Source organism: Equus przewalskii, chromosome 8 (assembly GCF_037783145.1).
Source record: "Equus przewalskii isolate Varuska chromosome 8, EquPr2, whole genome shotgun sequence".
Taxonomy (NCBI): Eukaryota; Metazoa; Chordata; class Mammalia; order Perissodactyla; family Equidae; genus Equus; species Equus przewalskii.
The window spans coordinates 46,047,740-46,069,070 of NC_091838.1; the positions used below are offsets into that span (position 1 = coordinate 46,047,740).

The window sequence follows — 21,331 nt, forward strand, 5'->3', positions numbered from 1 at the left end:
GCAGGATGAACTAGGCTCTTGAAGCATAAATATATATGTATTACAACTGAGTTCCAATATACAGAAAATATATTTCACTATCCTAGTATTTAAGGTCCTGAAAAGTCCACTTAAAAATATTTTATTTCAGACTTCAAGTTATATCAATGCTGCTTTAAGAAATACTTTGTATTATTTTATTATAGTTGGCAAAATTCCTGAGTTAAAGAGATATTCTAGTCATCCTGCTATCACCTATCTAGGAGAAAGGTGGAAAAAATAGTTGTGGCTCATATTGTGTGATTCCATTCATACAAAACATCAAGATAGGCAAATCCATAGAGATAGAAAGTAGATTAGCGGTTGCCTAGGACTGGGGGGAGGGGGAAGTTGGGGGGAAATGAGGATTGACGGCTAATGGGTACAGGGCTTCTTGTGGGGGTGATGAAAATATTCTGAAATTTATTTTGGTAATAGTTGCAGAACTGTGTATATACTAAAAAAACCCAACTAAACTGTGCATTTTAAATAAGTGAACTATATGATATGTGAATTATATCTCAATAAAGTTGCTATAAAATTTTTAAAAAGTAGTTTTGGCTGATTATGTTTTAGATTAATTATAACAAGACATAATTTAAGAAAAAATATTATGAGAAAATTTAAATTCAAAATAAAGTTCTTAATTTAGGACTTCTTAGGAATTACCATCACAATTTGACACAAATTAAAGTAAGCAAAATTATTGGTACCTATATTCTAAAAAGCTTTCCAATAAATATTTTAACCATATGGTCTTGATCTCTTTTAAGATGCAAAAGAATTAGGAAAGGTCAAGTTAAAAACTAATGACGTATTCTTACATGCCTTACAAAATGAGTAAAAAAAAAGCTCAGGGAAACTGATCTAAAAAATACAAAGCTTTCCAAAACTCATCCCAAATTTGCCCAATCAAGTCTTTTCCTAATCATCTACTTTATATTTTTTTAATCTATGAAGTTTGTCTAATGATCTAACCTACTGGAGATTCAGCATATGATGAAAGGGAACTTGCAGAAAGTAAAATAATTATAGGAACAAAATACCTTTCCTTCTCTTCACTTGGACGAAATACGTGTAGACAGCATTAAATGGCAATTTTTCAGGCAGTTCTCTAAGGTTTTCCTAAGCACTCTAAAGGTTGGCACATCAATATAAATTTTATTTTAAACCTTTTAAAAATAACACATGTAATTCATGCTCATAATTTCAAACAGAAGTGTGTGAGTGTGATGTAAAATGTATATTCTTCTAAAAATCTAGATTCTTAGCATTAAAATACTTAGGCTGTTTTATATTAGCTACCTTGTGTTCACTTAGGTGACTATTATGCAGGTTATTAACAGGTTGGTAAAATTAATGAAAACATCTTAATGAAATTATTTTAACAAGAAGGATTACTTTGACATAACTTTAAATTTTGATTTGAAAGGCTCTTATCTAGTAATCAAACGTTTTTTAGCAACAAGGGCATAAGATAAATGATCTCTTAAACCCAAGACTAGCGTTTACCAAAGATTACGACTTTCAAACTTTAAATTGGCCATAAATCAGAGTACATACTGAGGAATAAAACAAACACAGAATGAGAAGTACTCTGACTAGCAAATCGTCTTTTAACAAGACTGTGAGTAAACATAAAGTTTATCAATATTAAATAATTTATCTACATATTAAAATTAGCCAGTATTCCATATTCTATCAAAAATTCTACTTTTCTAATCATAGAAGTTACTTATATGTTACTCAATAATAAAAATGTATTTTGGGGGCCCGGCCCGGTGGCACAGAGGTTAAGTGCGCACGTTCCACCTCGGCAGCCTGGGCTTAGTCAGTCCGGATCGGTTCGGGCATGGCACGGCTTGGCAAGCCATGCTCTGTTAGGCGTCCCACATATTAAGGAGAGGAAGATGGGCACAGATGTGAGCTCAGGGCCAATATTCCTCAGCAAAAAGAGGAGGATTGGCAGCAGATGTTAGCTCAGGGCTAATCTTCCTCAAAAGATAATAATAAAATAAAATAAAATAAAACAAAAAATGTATTTGGAAATTAGGAATCTAATATGTTTCTAACACTAGCTAAGATTGTATTTACGATACATCTATTGCTCATTGACATTTATGAAAATCATTTCTTATTTAATAAAAACAAGTTTTCTATTTTGAAATTTTATAGGGTTCAGTACTAAGGTATTTTACTAAACGGTAACTTAAAATAAACTCAAAAGAAAGGTTTAAAAAAGAAAAGCACTAGGCTTTAAAGTTAATCCTGTCAGTACTGGTGTCCAGGATACACACAAATATCAAAATCATCAGAGCAGAAACTGACAAAATAAAAGAATGATCTTGATACTCACCATTCTAACACATTCTATAATGAAGAAAGGATTACTAGGGACACTAGACGGCATTTTCTTATGCCGCTATTAAGTATTATTTAACAGTCAAATTCAATTTAATGCCTAATCCAGAGGCACACCACAAATATGCAAGTCTTATTTTTGTCTATGTCAGAAGACAGCTACGTATGCTATTCTCCTTCCAATTTCTTGATCATTTTTGCAAATAATAACAAAATTTTTATGAGGCCAATGGCTCCACGTTCCCTACCCCCACGCACAGACTTTCTTTCTTTTTTTAGCCTCTGTAACAACAGAGGATTTATTTTAACTGTAAATAAATCTTAACTAGTTATAAGACTTATTCATAGATGCTCTCAATGATATTATGAACTAGTATCCTTTGAAATAGTAATAATCTATATAAAATATTTAAATCCAGTTTTTTTACAGCCAGAATTCACATTTGAACAAACAAGAAAACACTGAAGAGACTGAAGGTAAATATATCAAATTTACAATTCGTCTTACAAGTAATTAATTCTTTGTTAACTTTAATAAAGTCACTGGTAGTTGGGGGTGGGGGAAATGCTGTTTGCTTCAATTTTGCAAGCCTCTGATTTGACTGGGTGTTAGACCCTAAAGTCTAACAGCTACATAACAGATAAAATAGGATGCCCTTTATTCTGAGTAAGGTGGGAAGAACAGATCACAATATAGCAATGTTTTGCAAGTGGTTCCCTTGACTGAGTTAGTTAGAATGCAGGTGAAAAGGCGCACACAGAGGGTACTTAAAATACTTTTGCTGAATAAATGAAACATTAAAAACTAAAAAGGAGATTTAATTGTTGGTAGTTACTCTAGAAAGAAATAATTAAAACTAGAACATTAAATATTAATTTATATTTAAATCAAGTAATCTCTAGCTGGCCCAGTGTTCATGGGTTCGAATCCCAGGCACAGATGTACACACCACTCATCAAGCCATGCTGTGGTGGCATCCCACATACAAAATAAAGGAAGATTGGAACGGATGAAGCACAGCAACAACCTTCCTCAAGCAAAAAAGAGGGAGATTGGCAATAGATGTTAGCTCAGGGACAATCTTCATGACCAAAAAAAACACAAACAAGTAATCTCACTAAGTCAAAAAATGCTAAGAAACATTCTAACCTCAATGCTAAACTTATTAATATTTTCCCATGTTCTGGAAATATTAAAACAAAAAGTAGTTCCTGTTAAATAAATGAATATAATCTAGAGAGACAAGTGCTTATACATATGTGTTGTTTGAATCACTTCAAATGCAGCATATTGTAATTTAATATTTACATTATCTCACAACTTTTTTTTGGGTGGGGGTGAGGAAGATTGGCTGTGAGCTAACATCTGTTGCCAATCTTCCTCTTTTTTCCCTCCCCAAAGCTCCAGTACATAGTTGTATATTATACTTGTAAATCCTTCCATTCCTCCATGTGGGACACCACCACAGCATGGCCTGAGAAGTGGTGTGTAGGTCAGTGCCCAGGATCCGAACCAGCAAACCCTGGAACACCAAAGTGGAATGCACGAACCTAACTACTACGCCACTGGGCCAGCCCCATTTTAAAGTATAACAATGTAAGATACTTAATTTTAAAAATACAAAGTAGCTAGTACATATTTTGTATATCTGTGATATACCTATATATAATACCTGTGATTATTTTAACTTATTACAGATGCAAAAAAATTAAATGAAATTTCTTTTTATTCTAAAAATCAAAAGGAGAATAAATACATAGTCATGATTAAGTATTTTAGAACATTTCCCCCTAAAGAAAAGTTAATTGATGCTACCCTAAAAATAAGAAGCCAAATATATTGTTAAGTACATTAATATGGAATTGAATAAAAGTCTGAATTGGTATACTTCTTGAATGCCTTCTCTTATATTGTTAACATTCCTTTTTAGAATTTATCATGAATTTAAATAATAGCTTCCTAAAAATGATTCAGGGAAACATATGGGTACATAAATAAAATCCACTTTCCTTTGGAAATATATTATCTATCTGAACCTAGAACCTGAACAGAAAAATTCCAGCGTTTTAAAAGTACTTCCCCTGTCATTAGAAGCTGCTATTATAATCTGATACTTTAAGTATTGATATAAAACAGGTCTTTCATATATTATAAAATAAAAGCGACTTTAGAGAAATGTTCATTTAACTTAGAAAATATACATTAAATTGTTACCAACAGCTAAACTGATATACGTGATACTGTTTCTCATGTTTTAGCTATGAACCAGAAACGGGAGTAAAAAAATCCCGTATGTATCACATTTAAAAAGAGCCTTTAACTTTTCAAATGGATGTGGGTTTTTTTTCGTTTTTACCTTTCAGAATAATACCCATAAATGGAGACAATGGTGTTTGGCCTGAACTTTTCTAAGGTCCTTCACCTGAATTCTGTTTATTTTCACAGTTAAACCTTCAGACTCAACTCTTATAGGGTAAACAGACAAACAAATTATAAAATATTACCTTGGAGCTACAAGATGAGTATAGTTTTTAAAGTCTCATTATACAATTCTAGATGGTAGGAACCAAAACTACATAAATACATAAATATGTGCCACATGTGTACAGTACCCACTTAATAGTTTGTTAGCATGAAGCTAAAAATTTCTTAGCAAAAAGCTGGTAAAAGTAGACATTTCTTTATCTTATTTAAAATTCTCTTCTAAAAATCCTTAAAAGTAAACCTAAAACCAAATCTTTAAGTAAATTATCTAGAAAAATTATCAGTCTGGTCCACATGATTGCATGGTCCTATGTACCACCAGAAATTCTGTAATCTTAGATAGTATGAATTCTGAATGTCAATCAAACTTACTGTTCAGTCAAAATAACTTCAATTAAAATTTCACATTTTGGGGGTTGGCCCAGTGGTGTAGTGGTTAGGTTCGCACGCTCTACGTCGACGGCCTGGGGTTTGCTCGTTCAGATCCCAGGAGCAGACCTATGCACTGTTCATCAAGCAACACTGTGGCAGTGTCCCACATACAAAAAAATAGAAGAAGACTGCCAAAGATGTTAGCTCAGCAACAATCTTCCCCAAGCAAAAAAGAGGAAGACTGGCAACAGATGTTAGCTCAGGGCCAAGTCTCCCTTACAAAAAAAAATTCACATTTTTCACTTTTTAAAAATTTTTGCTTCTATTGATTGTACTACAATCAGATTTTTCAGATCAGTGGATCTGATCAATTTATCCACACATGAAGTAATTAAGTGTTCATATGTCTATCCCCATCAGTGGTCTAGGGGCTTTTCCAGGACAGCAACTTGTTTAAATGACAAGTGCATATCCTTGGCATGTAGCAAGGACAAAAAAAATGTTCACTGGATAAATCATAAATGAAAGAAGAAACACTGGGACATGCTAAGGGAAAGTCTTTCCATGTTCACTGTCAGGGCAAGAATGATTACATGTATAAAATCAAAATAAGGCAATTTCAGGACTTTTGTATCATCATTGAAGTTCTAATGAGTTAAAAGCAATAAATGTCCTTTTACCAAAGAATATAGTCACTAAAATGACTCTTGTTTTAGATCTTTCTTTCATTAGCAATGATAATCCACAACTGACTACTCATTTCATTTGACTAGTTAAGTAAAAGAATATGGTAGGTGTTGTGGAGAAAAAGGAACCCTCATACACTGTTGGTGGGAATGCAAACTGGTACAGCCACTATGGAAAACAGTATGGAGATTTCTCAAAAAGTTAAAAATAGAAATACCCTATGACCCAGCCATCCCATTACTGGGTATCTATCCTAAGAACCTGAAATCAGAAATCCCAAGAGTCCCTTGCACCCCTATGTTCATCGCAGCATTATTTACAATAGCCAAGACGTGGAACCAACCTACATGCCCAGAAACTGATGATTGGATAAAGAAGATATGGTATATATACACAATGGAATACTACTCAGCCATAAAAAAAGACAAAATTGGCCCATTCACAGCAACGTGGATGGACCTCGAGGGTATTATGTTAAGCGAAATAAGCCAGTCAGAGAAAGACGAACTCTATATGACTCCACTCATAGGTGGAAGTTAACATATTGACAAAGAGATCTGATCAGTGGTTACCAGGGAAAAGGGGGGGTGGGGGAAGGGCACAAAGGGGGAAGAGGTGTACCCACAACATGACTAACAATAATGTACAACTGAAATCTCACAAGGTTGTAATCTATCATAACATTAATAAAAAAAAAAAAGAATATGGTAGGTTATTAGTTTTTTATATATTTATGTACTTGTAGCCTTAACTATTATGTAGCTTCATTTGCATTCTCATATTAAGATAGAGAGTTAAAAACTAAATTGAAGGTCTGTGGAATTACAACTTGATACTCTAAACCATTACTGAGCCACTGGTAAGACGCTGTAATAAGTAACAATAGTTTTAACTACACCAGTATACCATGTATCAACTTAAACATGCACCATTACTTAATTCATGAAGGAAAAAAGTTGCTTTGTTAACCATGAAACTGTATCTTCAAAATAAATCAATGAAATTAAGCTGTCTTCCAAAATTCTTTTATCTGCTACTACATGAGTTTGATACCCTCTTTCACTTATCTCTTTATGATCTGTCTATATTTCTGGGAAGATGTTTCTACTATTGATGGACAAAATTACAAAGCAAAACTAGTTTAGTTCTGAATCAAGACAACTAGGTTTTGGATGTTTAAAAAAGCTGTTATTTACGGGAAAGTCTTCCAACCTGAAGAATCCAACCTAATGAAAGCTTTCTGTTTTAATGGGAGGCACTATGGGAAAAGGTTGCCAACCTAATAACATGACAGAAGAGAAAGATGTCAGTATTAGTTTAATCAGGCCAACAAATCTAACAGGCCCCAAAAGAACCATGCACTTCTAACTGTGCAAGACAGACATCAGGAAGCATGACAGAAGTCAGTCATGGGAAGGGTTCTGACGCTAAACTACTATGTATATTCTGAAAACCTGAATTAAGTATGAAACTACTAAAATAATCTCAGGTTTGAAGAAATTTAATTTCTGACAGTTAAAGCAAAAAATAACTCTCCTATTATCAACACAACCTGATACATGCATGACTAGTAACTTCAATCAATCCTAACAACTTATTTGAAATCTAATGGTTTATGTATTTAAGAAGTAAAGACTGTAGGGCATCATTCTTAAAGGTGATAAATTACATTGTCCACTCTTTGATACTAAATTCCATTATTGGTTCTTAACCTCTCTTTTGATGTAATCATCCCAACAGTCCCCACTGCTTATTGTACTAAGCATTCAAAATGAGGTTATGAAGAGAAAACCCACCTAGTCCAAATGACTTCCTCAGACAGCAACATTAGCCATAACATATGTGTGGAGTACAATACCTTTGTTTTAAAACGTAAAGTAGCCAATATTTCAACACAACCTTCTAAATAAATGACATTTTAAAAAGAACAAATTACTGTGAAGAAAGTTTATGCTTTTTAGAAATCTGTTTTGGTAAGCCATTTTTCTTTTTGCCATATGCTTTAAACATCTTAATAAATTCCAACATGGTGACAAGGAACCACATACTGCACCTGTGCTTTCTATCTTAATTAATCCAATAAGTACAGGCCTATTCACTTTAATTTGTAAAGGAAATGATGACATAATGAATTTTAACTTAAGGTATTAATTACCTAAATAAGCAGAATTAGCTTAATGTTTCAGTAGACCTTGCCTAGATACAACCACCAAATAAAATTTTCTGAAATTATGGAAGCTTTAAACAGCACATTCAGGAATAAAAAAGCAAAATGCTCATTTTACCTCAGGTGGCCAAGTGGATTAAATTATACTGAGGAAAAAAAACAGTGTAACATTTCAGAGACATTAAAGTTTTTGTTGTCTTTACTATAGAATCACTTAAATCCAGTTTAGTTGCCCAGTTAACTATTAACATTGTTTTCCTAAATGTATATAAACAGTTATATTTGAAGGACACTCCGCTCTCATAATAAACGTTATGACTGTCTAAAGTGCCTCTGTAGATATGGCCAAAATCTTATAAAAATTCTGCATGGACCCAGACAATCACATGATACAAGTGCACACACACCACACCATCTGTTGGATATGACTGCCAGCACAGATTTCGTGAGCTGGCAAAGGACTGAAATAGTCAAGAATTTTGCAAGTATTTCAAAGAGCAGGCTTCTCATTAACTTTAATTTCCTGTTGGCTCTTCAAGGAGAGAGTGAGCAGTGAAAGCACAATGTGCCACATACACTCAAGTTCACGCCACATGTACACCTGTAAACATAAACTCTCATCCAGGGCTATCTACTAAAACATTTGAGATTCTGTATTTATTTCTTCTTTATGCTGCAAGAAATAAATCAGAAATATCTACGGTTATCTTTTCATACTTTTTTAATACTCTTGCAAACATCTGGAAATACTTGACAATCATCATTTAATTAACGCAAAGCTAATCGATGACAATATGCTTAAATACTTCACTCAACTGAAGTGGTCTCCTCAGTCCACACAAGTAGGGAATGAAGAGAACAAGAAGTTCTCTGACTAAGGAGTATACCACAAGGGAAACTTTCAGCCAACATCTCTCTAAAAAGCAAAAACATTATGTGTATTTAAGTAGATAAAGTGGATGACAGCATACTGCTGTACTTGTAAAAAATGGTAGATGCTGCTGGCTTAAGTTTTTACCTCAGGCTTTCTACACCTGTGTTGCTGAGGGCTTTCCAAAGGGTTGGCAATGCCCCAAGTGTTTTTGCGGGCTCCTGTACTCCACTGTCTCCGCTTCATTACCCTCCGTAACTGCTGGCTGCTCCAGGAGCGTGAAAAGATGCTGAGAAAGAAACGTTTCTCCAGAACTAGTGATGACTCCTAAAATGCTATGGTGGGCCTAGCAGCAGGGTTGGTACTTTCCCTGGGTTTACTACTTTCTGCATTTTGCAGCAGTTGAGGGTTGTTTTGTTGTTGTTTTCCCCATAACCACACTGACTTGCTAATCGAGTAGACTGGTAGAGAGGACTTTTTTTTCCCTTTTCCACAATTATTGAGACTTTCTAGTACTGTCCTGGAGGATTCTTGTGCCTCTTAGCTCAAAAGAACAAGACATATTGAATAAATATTTAAGAATCATAGTAACCAAGAAATGTTAACTTATAATTCAGTTTGAGTCAAAAACAAAAAAATGGTTGATTTATCTAATTCCTCTTATTCCAGCAATTATTGTCAAACCAATTTCTTCCTTTTTTAAAAATTTGGAACCAATATAGTGGGTTAACAGATGGCTTTTAAAGTTTTTGTTCTTATTCCAAAATCTTTACGTTACTCAAAATATATCTATTTAAGTATGATACTGTAATTTCTGCAAAACATGATCTACACGCTCTCTATTTAACACTAAACAATCTGGATGCTAAGGCTGTTTGGAAATAATTCTAACAAGAACGAAAATATTAGACTAGTGCTATAATAAACAGATTTGCCTTTTACATTTGTTTGAGAAATCTTCATAGGCACACCCCAAACGCAGTGTTTTCGGTAGAGTTAAAATAATTGGTTCAATTAGCCCTAATGTATTTTATGCTATCTTTATACTACCCCTAAATTAGTGACATCATAAATTAATTCTCGCGTCATCTCGTTACATGCAGGAACATAACACAAAACAACAGTTCACAGAAAATCCAAGACAAAAGCTAAAAGAAAACACACAAATTGTGCTGCATACAGGCTTTAGGATAAAGAATGCTTCCTGTTCTGCACATCTGTCTAGCAGGTGCCTCTCTGAATAAGTTCTGTCTTTTAGGTATCTGCTCTGAATTCTACAAAAGACAATTAAGTGTTCTCTTTCATTTTTCTTTCTTGAAACCTATTTTCCTCAAGGCAGAAGGACAGGCCTTCCAAGTCCTGGAAATGCAGTCAAAACAACTTAGGGTTGTTTTAAGCAAGTTCTATTTAACAGACATAGGAATCACATAAAATCCAGTTCTCTTTTAGAAGGTAGCCTTGAGATACACCATAAAGAGAGAAGATAAACACACAAACCTTGGCACACTTTATACTTTGATGAGTCACATTTTTAAACATCCTATATCTAATGTATGATGGAAAAAATAAGACTAGATTTCTCTTATCATTACCGGCTGGTGTCCTAAGTGGAAATCTGTCTTTGCTTCTAGTCCATTTCCTTATTTTGTAAGCAAAGTACTCCATCAAACGCTTTACACTTGGCCCCAGCCATGCTTCCTCTTTTCCTACTCTCTTTTAGCCCCTCTTATACACTTTTCTTTGTCTTTTACCACACTCACTACTACTCTTACACCAAATACAATTTATGCCATCTTTATACTATACTACTTTACACTTTATTCATCTCCTGACAATCCTTCCTTTACTCATCTCTCATTTACTCCCATCTACACTCCTCTCAGTAGCGATTACAAACCTTTTCCACTTTCTTCAAAGCTTCAGAGGGCTGAGCAATTCCAGTTGACAGGTGCAGTAAACGTTGGGGAAGGAGGAAATGCTTTCGTCACTCTGTCCCTCCCCACTCCTCTTTTAAGGCTACATGCCTTGTATAAGTCAGAAAAGAAGTAATTCTGCGAAAATTGGATCCAGTCGTATGATCTCTTGAAGCCTCTTTCCTACTGTGAGGACATTTTCCTTCTTTTTACTCTTTCACTTTCTTTTCCTTAGTTCCTCACCTTAACCAAAATAGTACTCTTTAATCTAGTAAATAGGCTATTTCTGCTGATTAACCGTTTACTATGTCTTCTACATCTACCCTGTTTTTGTTGTTTGTTTCTTTTCTTTTCCATTTTACTACTATTTCAAGCCTGTTTCATATAACTGATTGGCCCTACCTCTGGTCTTTTGCTATCAATCAATCCTGCATGCTGCCATTAAGATTAATAGTCTTAAAACACTTTTCATCATGTCATTCTCCAACTTAACAACATTCAGTTGCCTTGTAGTGTCTATGAAATAAAAATTAACACTTTGCAACCTTGCATCCAAAGCTTCCACCATCTGTCCTGGATCTAACTTTCCATTTTTTCCCTCATTATTCCAAATGAACTTGAAGGTCTCTACTTCATTGTCACCCAAGACACCTGTGGTTTCCTACCTCTAAGTTTTTCATTACATGCATTATTCTTTGTAGTGCCCACCTTCCCTCTTTCTGCTGTCCATCTTTCAATGCTTAGACGGATTCCTTCCCCCATCACAATATAATTTCATAAACTACTACAGCCTTTACTGAGTCCCTCTCTTACGCAAAACCACAAGACATCTGAATTATTGCTCCGGATCACAACTTAATAATTAATTTATATCTTCTAAATCTAATAAACTAAGTTTTTTTACCCATAAGCCTAGCAGAATCCAAAGCAGAACATTTGTTAAGTTAGTTTAATGTTTTCTAACAAAATTTGGAATTTCCAGATAGGACTCCCAAATCTATGATGAGTAACATGAAAATATTACCAAAAGTTTACTTACAGGAGCTGGCCACTGGAAAATTCAATGCTCTGATTTACAAAACTAGAATAAACCTAAAATGACAGTGGAAGGCTGCATGTCAAAAGTTGTGTGTGTGTGAAAATTTAAAAAGCAGTGTACTGAAATGGCCCTTATCAAAATCACTAATGACCTCCAATTTCCTAAATTTAATATTCTAATTTCTGTTAAATTTTAATTATAATAAGTTCTAGCAGATTACTTGCAAAGACGATTGCAACAATTCCTTTCATTCCACAGGGCCCTCTGCAATGTGAATTTGCTGTTCTTCCCATCATGAGGTGAAATCTATTTTCATATCCCTTGAATCTGGACTGGCCTCATGACATATTTTGACTAACAGAACACAGTACAAGTGGCACTATTTGAATTCTTTTTGTTTCCCCCTCTTATTAATTCTGTACTGTGGCAAAATATACATAACTTAAAATTCACTATTTTAACCATTTTAAGCGTACAATTCAGTGGCATTAGATACATTTGTATTGTTGTGCAACTATCACCACCATCCACCCCAGAACTTTTTTCATCTTGCAAAACTGAAACTCTGTGCCCATTAAACAATAACTCCCTATTTCTCCCTCCCCACCCGCCCCTGGCAACAACTACTTTCTGTCTCTATGAATTTGACTATTCCAGGTATCTCATGTAAGTGGAATAATACAGTGTCCCTTTGTGACTGGCTATTGCACTTAGCATAATGTCTTCAATGTTCATCCATGTCATGGCATGTGTCAGAATTTCCTTCCTTTTTTAGGCTGAATAATATCACATGGTATGCATATATCACACTTTGTTTATTCATCCATCTATGGACACTTGGGTTGCTTCCACCTTTTGACTATTGTGAATAATGTTGCTATGAACATGGAAGTACAAATTATCTGTTCGAGTTCCTGCTTTCACTTCTTTTGGGTACATACCCATAAGAGGAATTGTTCGATCACATGGTAATTCTATGTTTAATATTTTTGAGGAATGCCACACTGTTTTCCACAGCAGCTGCACCATTTGACATTCCCACCTACAGTGAAGGAAGGGTTCCAATTTCTCCATATCCTCTCCAACACTTGTTACTCCTTCCTTTCTTCCCTTCCTCCCCCTCTCTCTTTCTCTGTTTATATAAAAGCCATCTTAACGAGTGTGAAATGGTATCTCATTGGGGCTCTGATTTACATTTCTCTAATGATTAATAATAGTGAGCATCTTCTCATTTGATTATTCGCCATTCGTATATCTTCTTTGGAGAAATATCTATTTAAGTCCTTTGTTCATTTTTTAATTGGGTTGTTTGGTGTTTTGTTGTTGAGTTGTAGGATTTCTTTATTACATCCTAGATGTTAACCCCTTATAAGATATGTGATCTGCAAATGTTTTCTCCTATTCCGTGGATTGCCTTTTCACTCTTTTGATGCCCTTTGATGCACAAAAGTGTTAATTTTGATGAAGTCCAATTCATCTACTTTTTCTTTTGTTGCCTGTACTTTTGGTGTCATTTTCAAGAAATCATGTTGGGGCCGGCCCGGTGGCGCAGCAGTTAAGTTCGCACATTCCACTTCTCGGCGGCCCGGGGTTCACCGGTTCAGATCCCGGGTGCGGATACGGCACCACTTGGCAAAAGCCATGCTGTGGTAGGCGTCGCACGTATAAAACCAGTAAAGGAAGATGGGCATGGATGTTAGCTCAGCACCAGTCTTCCTCAGCAAAAAGAGGAGGATTGGCAGTAGTTAGCTCAGGGCTCATCTTTCTCAAAAAAGAAGAAAAAAAAACAGAAATCACTGCCAAATCCAACATCATGAAGCTTTTCTCCTATGTTTTTTCTAGAAATTTTATAGTTTTAGTTCTTACATTCAGATCTTTGATTCATTTTGAGGTTTTTTTTTTTTGGTGAGGAAGATTTGCCCTGAGCTAACATCCACTGCCGATCTTCTTCTTTTTTAGCTTGAGGAAGACTAGCCCTGAGCTAACATCTGTGCTAATATTCCTCTATTTTCTGTATGTGGGATGCCTCCACAGCATGGCTGATAAGTAGAGTAGGTCCACACCCAGGATTTGAACCCATGAATCTAGGCCTCTGAAGCGGAGTGTGAGGAACTTAACCACTCGGCCATGGGGCTGGCCCCTTGAGTTAATTTTTGTATATGGTGTAACGTAAGGGCCCAACTTCATTCTTTTGCAAGTGGACATCCAGTTTTCCCAGCATCCTTTGCTGACAAGACTGTCCTTTCCCCGTTGAATGGTCTTGGTTCCCTTGTTGAAAATTATTTGACTATACATGTGATGGGTTATTTCTGGGTTCTCTATTCTACTCCACTGGTCTATACGTCTGTCTGTCTTGATTACTATAGCTTTGTTTTGATTACTGCAGCTTTGTTTTGATTACTGTAGCTGTGTAGTAAGTTTTGAAATCAGGAAGTATGAGACTTCCAACTTTGTCTCTCTTGTTCAAGATAGTTTTGACTATTCGAGTCTCTTGAAATTCCACATTAATTTTAGGATGTATTCTTCTATTTCTGAAAAAAAAATGTCACTGGGATTTTGATAAAGATTGCATTGAATCTACAGATTGCTTTGGACAATATTTAACAATGTTAAGTTTCCTGATCCAAGAACATGAGGTATCTTCTTTAAGGTCTTCAGCAACGTTTCGTAATTTTCAGTGTACAAGTCTTTCACTTCCTTGGTTAAGATTATTCCTAAGTATTCATTATTTTTAATGCCATTGCAAATGGACACTGCAGATTCTAAGTATAGGTCTTAAGAAGCCTTGCAACTTCTGCTATCACCCTCTTGGAAGGCTACTACTGCCACATAAAAACCCCAGTCTTGCCTGATAGGGTCATACGGCCTAGCCAACTGTCGGCACAACTGCCAGACACACGAGTGAGGCAATTAAAGAGATCATTCAGGTCCAGTCAAGCTGCCAGATGATTACAGACACTTGAGAGACCCAGGTGAGACCAGAGAAAGAACCACTCAGCTGAACCTAGTCAAACTGCTTACCCACAAAATTATGAGCAAATAAAATCATTATTTTAAGCCATTAAGTTTTGGGGATGGTAGCAAAGGCTAAGTGAAACAGAATTAAATCATTTTATTGGCTATTTCTTAACTATGAAATTTACTCATTACTTTGTAGCTCATTTAAAACTATTTCCCAGAGGCTATTAAGATTTACTCCAACTGAGACAAGACAGAGTTCTTTGATGTTAAATACTCTACATTATTCATCATGATCATGAATGATTCAAAGTTTGAATGTCAGCATTCTAAATAATTTATAATTTTTTAAAAAGTAGATGCTTTAAAATGAAATCTTACTAGAGCTATAGAAATACAGATTTTATTTTTCTGATTTCTAACTTCAAAATTGAAAAAAATAACAAGTAGATATTATAATTAATATTTTCAGGCTACCCTGTGCCATTGCTAATATTTGCTAGCAATTAGCATTAAATATATTGAGGACAGATTTTGCAACTTTATTATATTATTAAAAACTTCAAATAATCACAATATTTAGGAGAAAAGTACTTAATAGTCAAAATATTTATAATGTCAAAGCATTCAGAAGAATGTTAACTAAACAAAATGGCTTAATATTACTTACAAATTTTAAAGATATAAATACATTTAAAATTTTATTTACTCATAAATAAGTGTATTTATTAAGAAATATAGCTATAAAGGATTGTAGTTATTTTACGTGGAAAAAATCTTAGAGCAATACACAGAAGTAACATACTATTTAAAACATACTAAGGTAAAAACTTACTCTATAAAAATTTCTACTCCATTAAAGAAATCATTTGAGAATTTCCTCTCTCAGTATGTAGAAAGTTGCTTTAGAATTGCTTATCCGTATTATATGCATTCTTTAAAAGAAATAAATAATAAGGAGCTGGACAGAAGAAATAAAGAGAAAATGTAACAAAAGAAGCAATAAGGCACAGTTTTATATTGAAGTTTATATGCTAACTAGATATAGAAGAGGACTATTATTTCTGACAAACCAAGTGGAATTAACACTTACTAAAGTAGAAACTAATTAAGTTAACTTTCAAAGTTGAGGCAAATTTCTCAAAGTCTATGTCATAAATACCTTTGCATCATTTGTTTTGGAAACTGAAGTGACTGACTGTCAGAAGTATCTCATATTTGCATTATTAAAAACATCTTTTGAAATAGCTGTCATTTTGTTTTAAAGAGTCTTAAATATTTCTCTAAATTTGGACAATGATTTACTTAACTATAAGCAATTATTTACATTTCTCTGCCAAGTACACTTCTACAAGCAAACTATAAAAATTTTACCATTCCTCTACCCACATATACAGCTATGTATTGAATATTAATATAAAGTCTATAATTTCATACACACACAAACTATGCTTCTCAATGTGACAATAAAACAAAGAAAGATAAAACATAAATGGGAGAATTAAAATGTACTTACAAAGTCAAAGTCTCCATCTTGAGGAACTTTCCAGTTATCAGGAAAAACATTTTTGGACATAGGGAAGGGTTCATGCATGTTCTGATTACAGTTTTCATGACTCTTATTCTTGAAGTCCTGTTTATCAAAGTAGTCCATGAAAGATGGTCTTTGCACTTGTGGTGAAGTCGCATTTCCTTAGGTAAACAAAGAACACGGGAAGGGTATAAGTTCTTATATCCAAGAAGAAGTATGATTTTTATTGAAGGATGATTTTTTATTGAGTAATATATTTGCACTGGTCAAATTCAAGGCTAACACTGTCAACTTAATGAAGAACAAAGTAAAATAAAATAAAATAAGAATGAAAAAACAAAAATATCTACGCCAAATAAAAAAGTCAACTAATGATCAGGCAGAGATCTACAATATCCTTAGATTGTAGAAACGTTTCAGAATTTTGGCAGCATCTTTACCATAATTTTATTAAAAATCATTTCAGACGCATTTGAAATTTGCCAAATAAAGTAAATTTTTAAACCTAAGTGTTTTTTTTTAAACATTTAAGCCTGCACTGTTATTGTCATTGTGCACCACTATCAGCTGTAAGGAATCACAAGGACTCATCCAGGTTCCTCTTCTATCTCTTTGCTTCCTCATAGTCCTTTCTAGCTGATTCCACCTCCTCCTGGACTCCTATGATTTTGCCTGTCATATTTATATCCATGACTCCAAACTCTATTTCTCCAGCCCAGACCTTGCTCCTAAGTTCTGTATCTGCCTTGCCCACTGCTTACTATTGGATTACTTGATCTAAGTTAGAGTTACCTCAAACTTACCAGTTCTAAAGCTAAACTCAAGATTTTTCCCTTCAAACCTGGGGCTCCTCCACATGCTAAAGTCAGCATTATTTACTCACCCCCCAAAGCAGTAAAGTTGAGAATTAACCCAGACTCCTATCTTCTCATCATATCAAACTGATGGTTAGGTCTTCTTAATTCTACTTCTCCATAGAGCTGTTTAAATCTAACCCTTTTCCTTTATCCAGCTACTATCTTAGCTTAGCTTCTAACCATTTCTTGCCTAGGCCACTGTAGCACCCTCCAAACTGGTCTCCCTGCTTCATCCCAGTGTTGACTTTTGCTTCATAGTGACAACATCGCAATCTTTCTAAATGCAAAGCAAATCATGTCGTTCTGCTGAGAATCGTTCAGTGGCTCCTCATTTTCTATAATGAATGATTAACGTGGAAAAGAAACATTTGAAATAACTAGATTTTTAAATCTGGCTGGTATGGTCTTGACCAGTGGTTTTCAAACTGGTTTCCTTAAAGCCCTAGAGTAAAAAAAAAAAAAAGGTCCCAGTGACTACCACAAAGACATTTCCTATATAGTTCTCCATATAGTAAGTTACCTACCCTCTTAAAAACTTCTCTGATGGGGAGTATACCTCCCCACAAGGAAGCCTGCTGGGTAACTCTAAGTTACAAAAAGTATTTTATTAATGCAAACTTAAAATCTGTGCTTCTATAATTTACACTCATGTTCCAAGTAAATTCCTGTTTCATATACCAGTCTTCAAATATCTGAAGACAGAGATAATGGCTCCTGTCTCAATTGTTTTTCAGGTGAAATGTCCCCAGTTCCTTTCATATGCCGTTTTTCAAACTCAACATCATCATCTTTACTTGTCTATGGAGATATTCCAGTCAGAGGTAATATTACTAATAGTGATTTGGCCAGTCTAGGATGCATTTGTAATAGTACCAATGCAGCTTAAAACTATAGTTACTATTAATGACAACTAAGTAACGTTGTTGGCTCAGGATGAGCTATAAGGTAATTTTGGTCAAAAGAATATCATACTAAAACCTTTATTTACTTTTCTTGAGGAAGATTAGCCCTGAGCTAACATCCGCCGCCAATCCTCCTTTTTGCTGAGGAAGACTGGCCCTGAGCTAACATGTGTGCCCATCTTCCTCTACCTTATATGTGGGACGCCTACCACAGCATGGCTTGACAAGTGGTGCGTAGGTCCGCACCTAGGATCCCAACAAGTGAACCCCGGGCCAGTGAAGCAGAACGCGTAAACTTAACAGCTGCACCACTGGGCTGGCCCCCTAAAACCTTTATTTTTACTCTTTAGGAATATGAGATGAAACTGAATTGATACCTACGCCAAGTGGTGAATCAGCAAGTCTGGAATTCTTTAAATTAAACTACAAGGGTGGGGTGAGGGAGGTGTAGCTGTCAGGTAAGCATCCTATTTCCCCTTTCCTTTCCCTAGCTTTTAGAACTGTGCATTATTGGTGGATGTGAAGTTCAGGAAAGGCTGCTTAGGTAAGGATATAAGAGAGGCTGGTAATGGCAGTATTTACTCATTAAAAAAAATTTCCTTTCATTGCCTTAAAATGACATGCCTTTCCCTATTAAAACAAAGTTTTTATTGACTTCACAGTTTTTTTTTAAATGTGATAAAATACACATAACATAAAATTTACCATCTTAACCATTTTTAAATTTACAGTTTAGTAGTGTTAAGTATATTCACATTGTTGTGCAATTAATCTCAACTCTTTTCATCTTGCAAAATTGAGACTCTATATCCATTAAATTACAACTCCCCATTCTGCCCTCCCCACCAGCCCCAGCAACTCCCATTCTACTTTCTGTCTCTATGAATTAGACTACTCTAAACATCTCACGTAAGTGGAATCATTATAGTATTTGTCTTCTTATGATTGCCTTGTTTCACCTAGCTTAATGTCCTCAAGGTTCGTCAATGTTGTAGCATGCATCAGAATTCCTTTCCTTTTTAAGCTAAATACTACTCCATTGTATGTATATATCACATTTTGTTTATCCATTCATCTGTCAACAGACACCTGGGCTGCTTCCATCTTTTGGCTATTGTGAATAATGCTGCTATGAACACGGGTGTACAATATCTCTTCGAGACCCTGCTGATTATATATATTTTTTTTCAAATAAAATATATTTTTAATTTTTACTGTATTGTTAGATTGTCAACCAAACAATCTCAGATCAGACTTCAATAATGCTTAGTATTTGAAATCATTCCTTTAAAATCTTTTTTATTTTTTTAATTGCAGTAACATTGGATTATAACACTATATAGCTTTTGGGTGTACATTGTAATATATTTCGAATTCTGTGTAGATTACATCATGTTCACCACCCAAAAACTCATTATAGTTCATCCCCTCACATGTGAACCTAATCACCCCTTTTGCCCTCCCCCCCTTCCCCTGTGGTAACCACCAATCCAATCTCCAATGCTATATGTTTGTTTGTCGTTGTTTTTATATTCTACTTATAAGTGAGATCATACGGTATTTGACTTTCTCCCTCTGATTAATTTCACTCAGCATAATACCCTCAAGGACCATCCATGTTGTCACAAATGGCCAGATTTCATCATTTCTTATGGCTGAGAGTATTCCATTGTGTATATATACCACATCTTCTTTATCCATTCGTCCCTTTATGGGCACCTAGGTTGCTTCCAAGTCTTGGCCATTGTGTATAATGCTGCAATGAACACAGGGGTGCATGTATCTGTATGCCTTTGCATTTTCAAGTTCTTCGGATAAATACCCAGCAGTGGAATAGCTGGATCATATGGTAGATCTATTCTTAATTTTCTGAGGATACTCCAAACTGTTTTCCATAGTGGCTGTACCAGTTTGCACTCCCACCAGCAGTGTACAAGAGTTCCCTTCTCTCCACAACCTCTCCAATATTTGTTGTTTCCTGTCTTCTTAATTATAGCCATTCTGACCAGAGTGAGGTGATACCTCATTGTAGTTTTGATTTGCATTTCCCTGATAGCTAATGATGTTGATCATCTTTTCATATGCCTGTTGGCCATCCGTATATCTTCTTTGGAGAAATGTCTGTTCAGATCTTTTGCCCATTTTCTAATTGGATTGTTGGTTTTACTGTTGTTGAGCTGTATGAGTTCTTTGTATATTTTGGATATTAACCCCTTATCTGATATATGGTTTGCAAATATCTTCTCCCAATTGTTAGGTTGTCTTTTCGTTTTGTTGATGGTTTCCTTTGCTGTGCAGAAGCTTTTTAGTTTGATGTAGTCCCATTTGTTCATTTTTTCTTTTGTTTCCCTTGCCCGGTCAGACATGGGACTTGAAAATATGCTGCTAAGACCAATGTGAAAGAGCGCACTGCCTATGTTTTCTTCTGGAAGTTGATGGTTTCGGGTCTTACATTCAAGTCTTTAATCCATTTTGAGTTGATTTTTGTGCATGGTATAAGGGAATGGTCTACTTTCATTCTTTTGCATGTGGCTGTCCAGTTTTCCCAACACCATTTATTGAAGAGACTTTTTTTTCTCCACCGTATGCCCTTGGCTCCCTTGTCAAATATTAGCTGTCCATAAATGTGTGGGTTTATTTCTGGGCTCTCCATTCTGTTCCACTGATCTATGTGTCTGTTTTTGTGCCAGTACCATGCTGTTTTGATTACTATAGCTTTGTAGCATATTTTGAAGTCAGGGAGTATGAGACCTCCAGCTTTGTTCGTTTTTCTCAGAAGTCCTTTGGCTATTCGCGGTCTTTTGCTGTTCCATATAAATTTTAGGATTCTTTGTTCTATTTCTGTGAAAAATGTTGTTGGAACTTTGATAGGGATTGCATTGAATCTATAGATTGCTTTAGGAAGTATGAACATTTTAACTCTGTTAATTCTTCCAATCCAAGAACATGGAATATCTTTCCATTTCTTTGTGTCATCTTCAATGTCTTTCAACGTTTTATAGTTTTCGCTGTGCAGATCTTTCACCTCTTTGATTAAGTTTATTCCTAGGTATTTTATTCTTTTTGTTGCAATTGTAAATGGGATTGTATTCTTAATTTCTCTTTCTGCTACTTCGTTATTAGTGTATAGAAATGCAACTGATTTTTTTACATTGATTTTGTATCCCATG

General features: G+C 35.0%; 1 protein-coding gene across 4 annotated transcripts in view; it reads right to left on the bottom strand.

Annotated features, from left to right (window-relative positions):
- STK3 (serine/threonine kinase 3) overlaps positions 1–21,331 on the bottom strand; it is a 264,145-nt gene that overhangs the window by 42,596 nt on the left and 200,218 nt on the right. For all 4 annotated transcript variants that reach the window (XM_070631817.1, XM_070631816.1, XM_070631819.1 and 1 more), the window contains one exon: positions 16,388–16,563. In XM_070631817.1, coding sequence (XP_070487918.1) covers positions 16,388–16,563 — 176 coding nt within the window. The remainder of the gene's footprint in view (positions 1–16,387; positions 16,564–21,331) is intronic.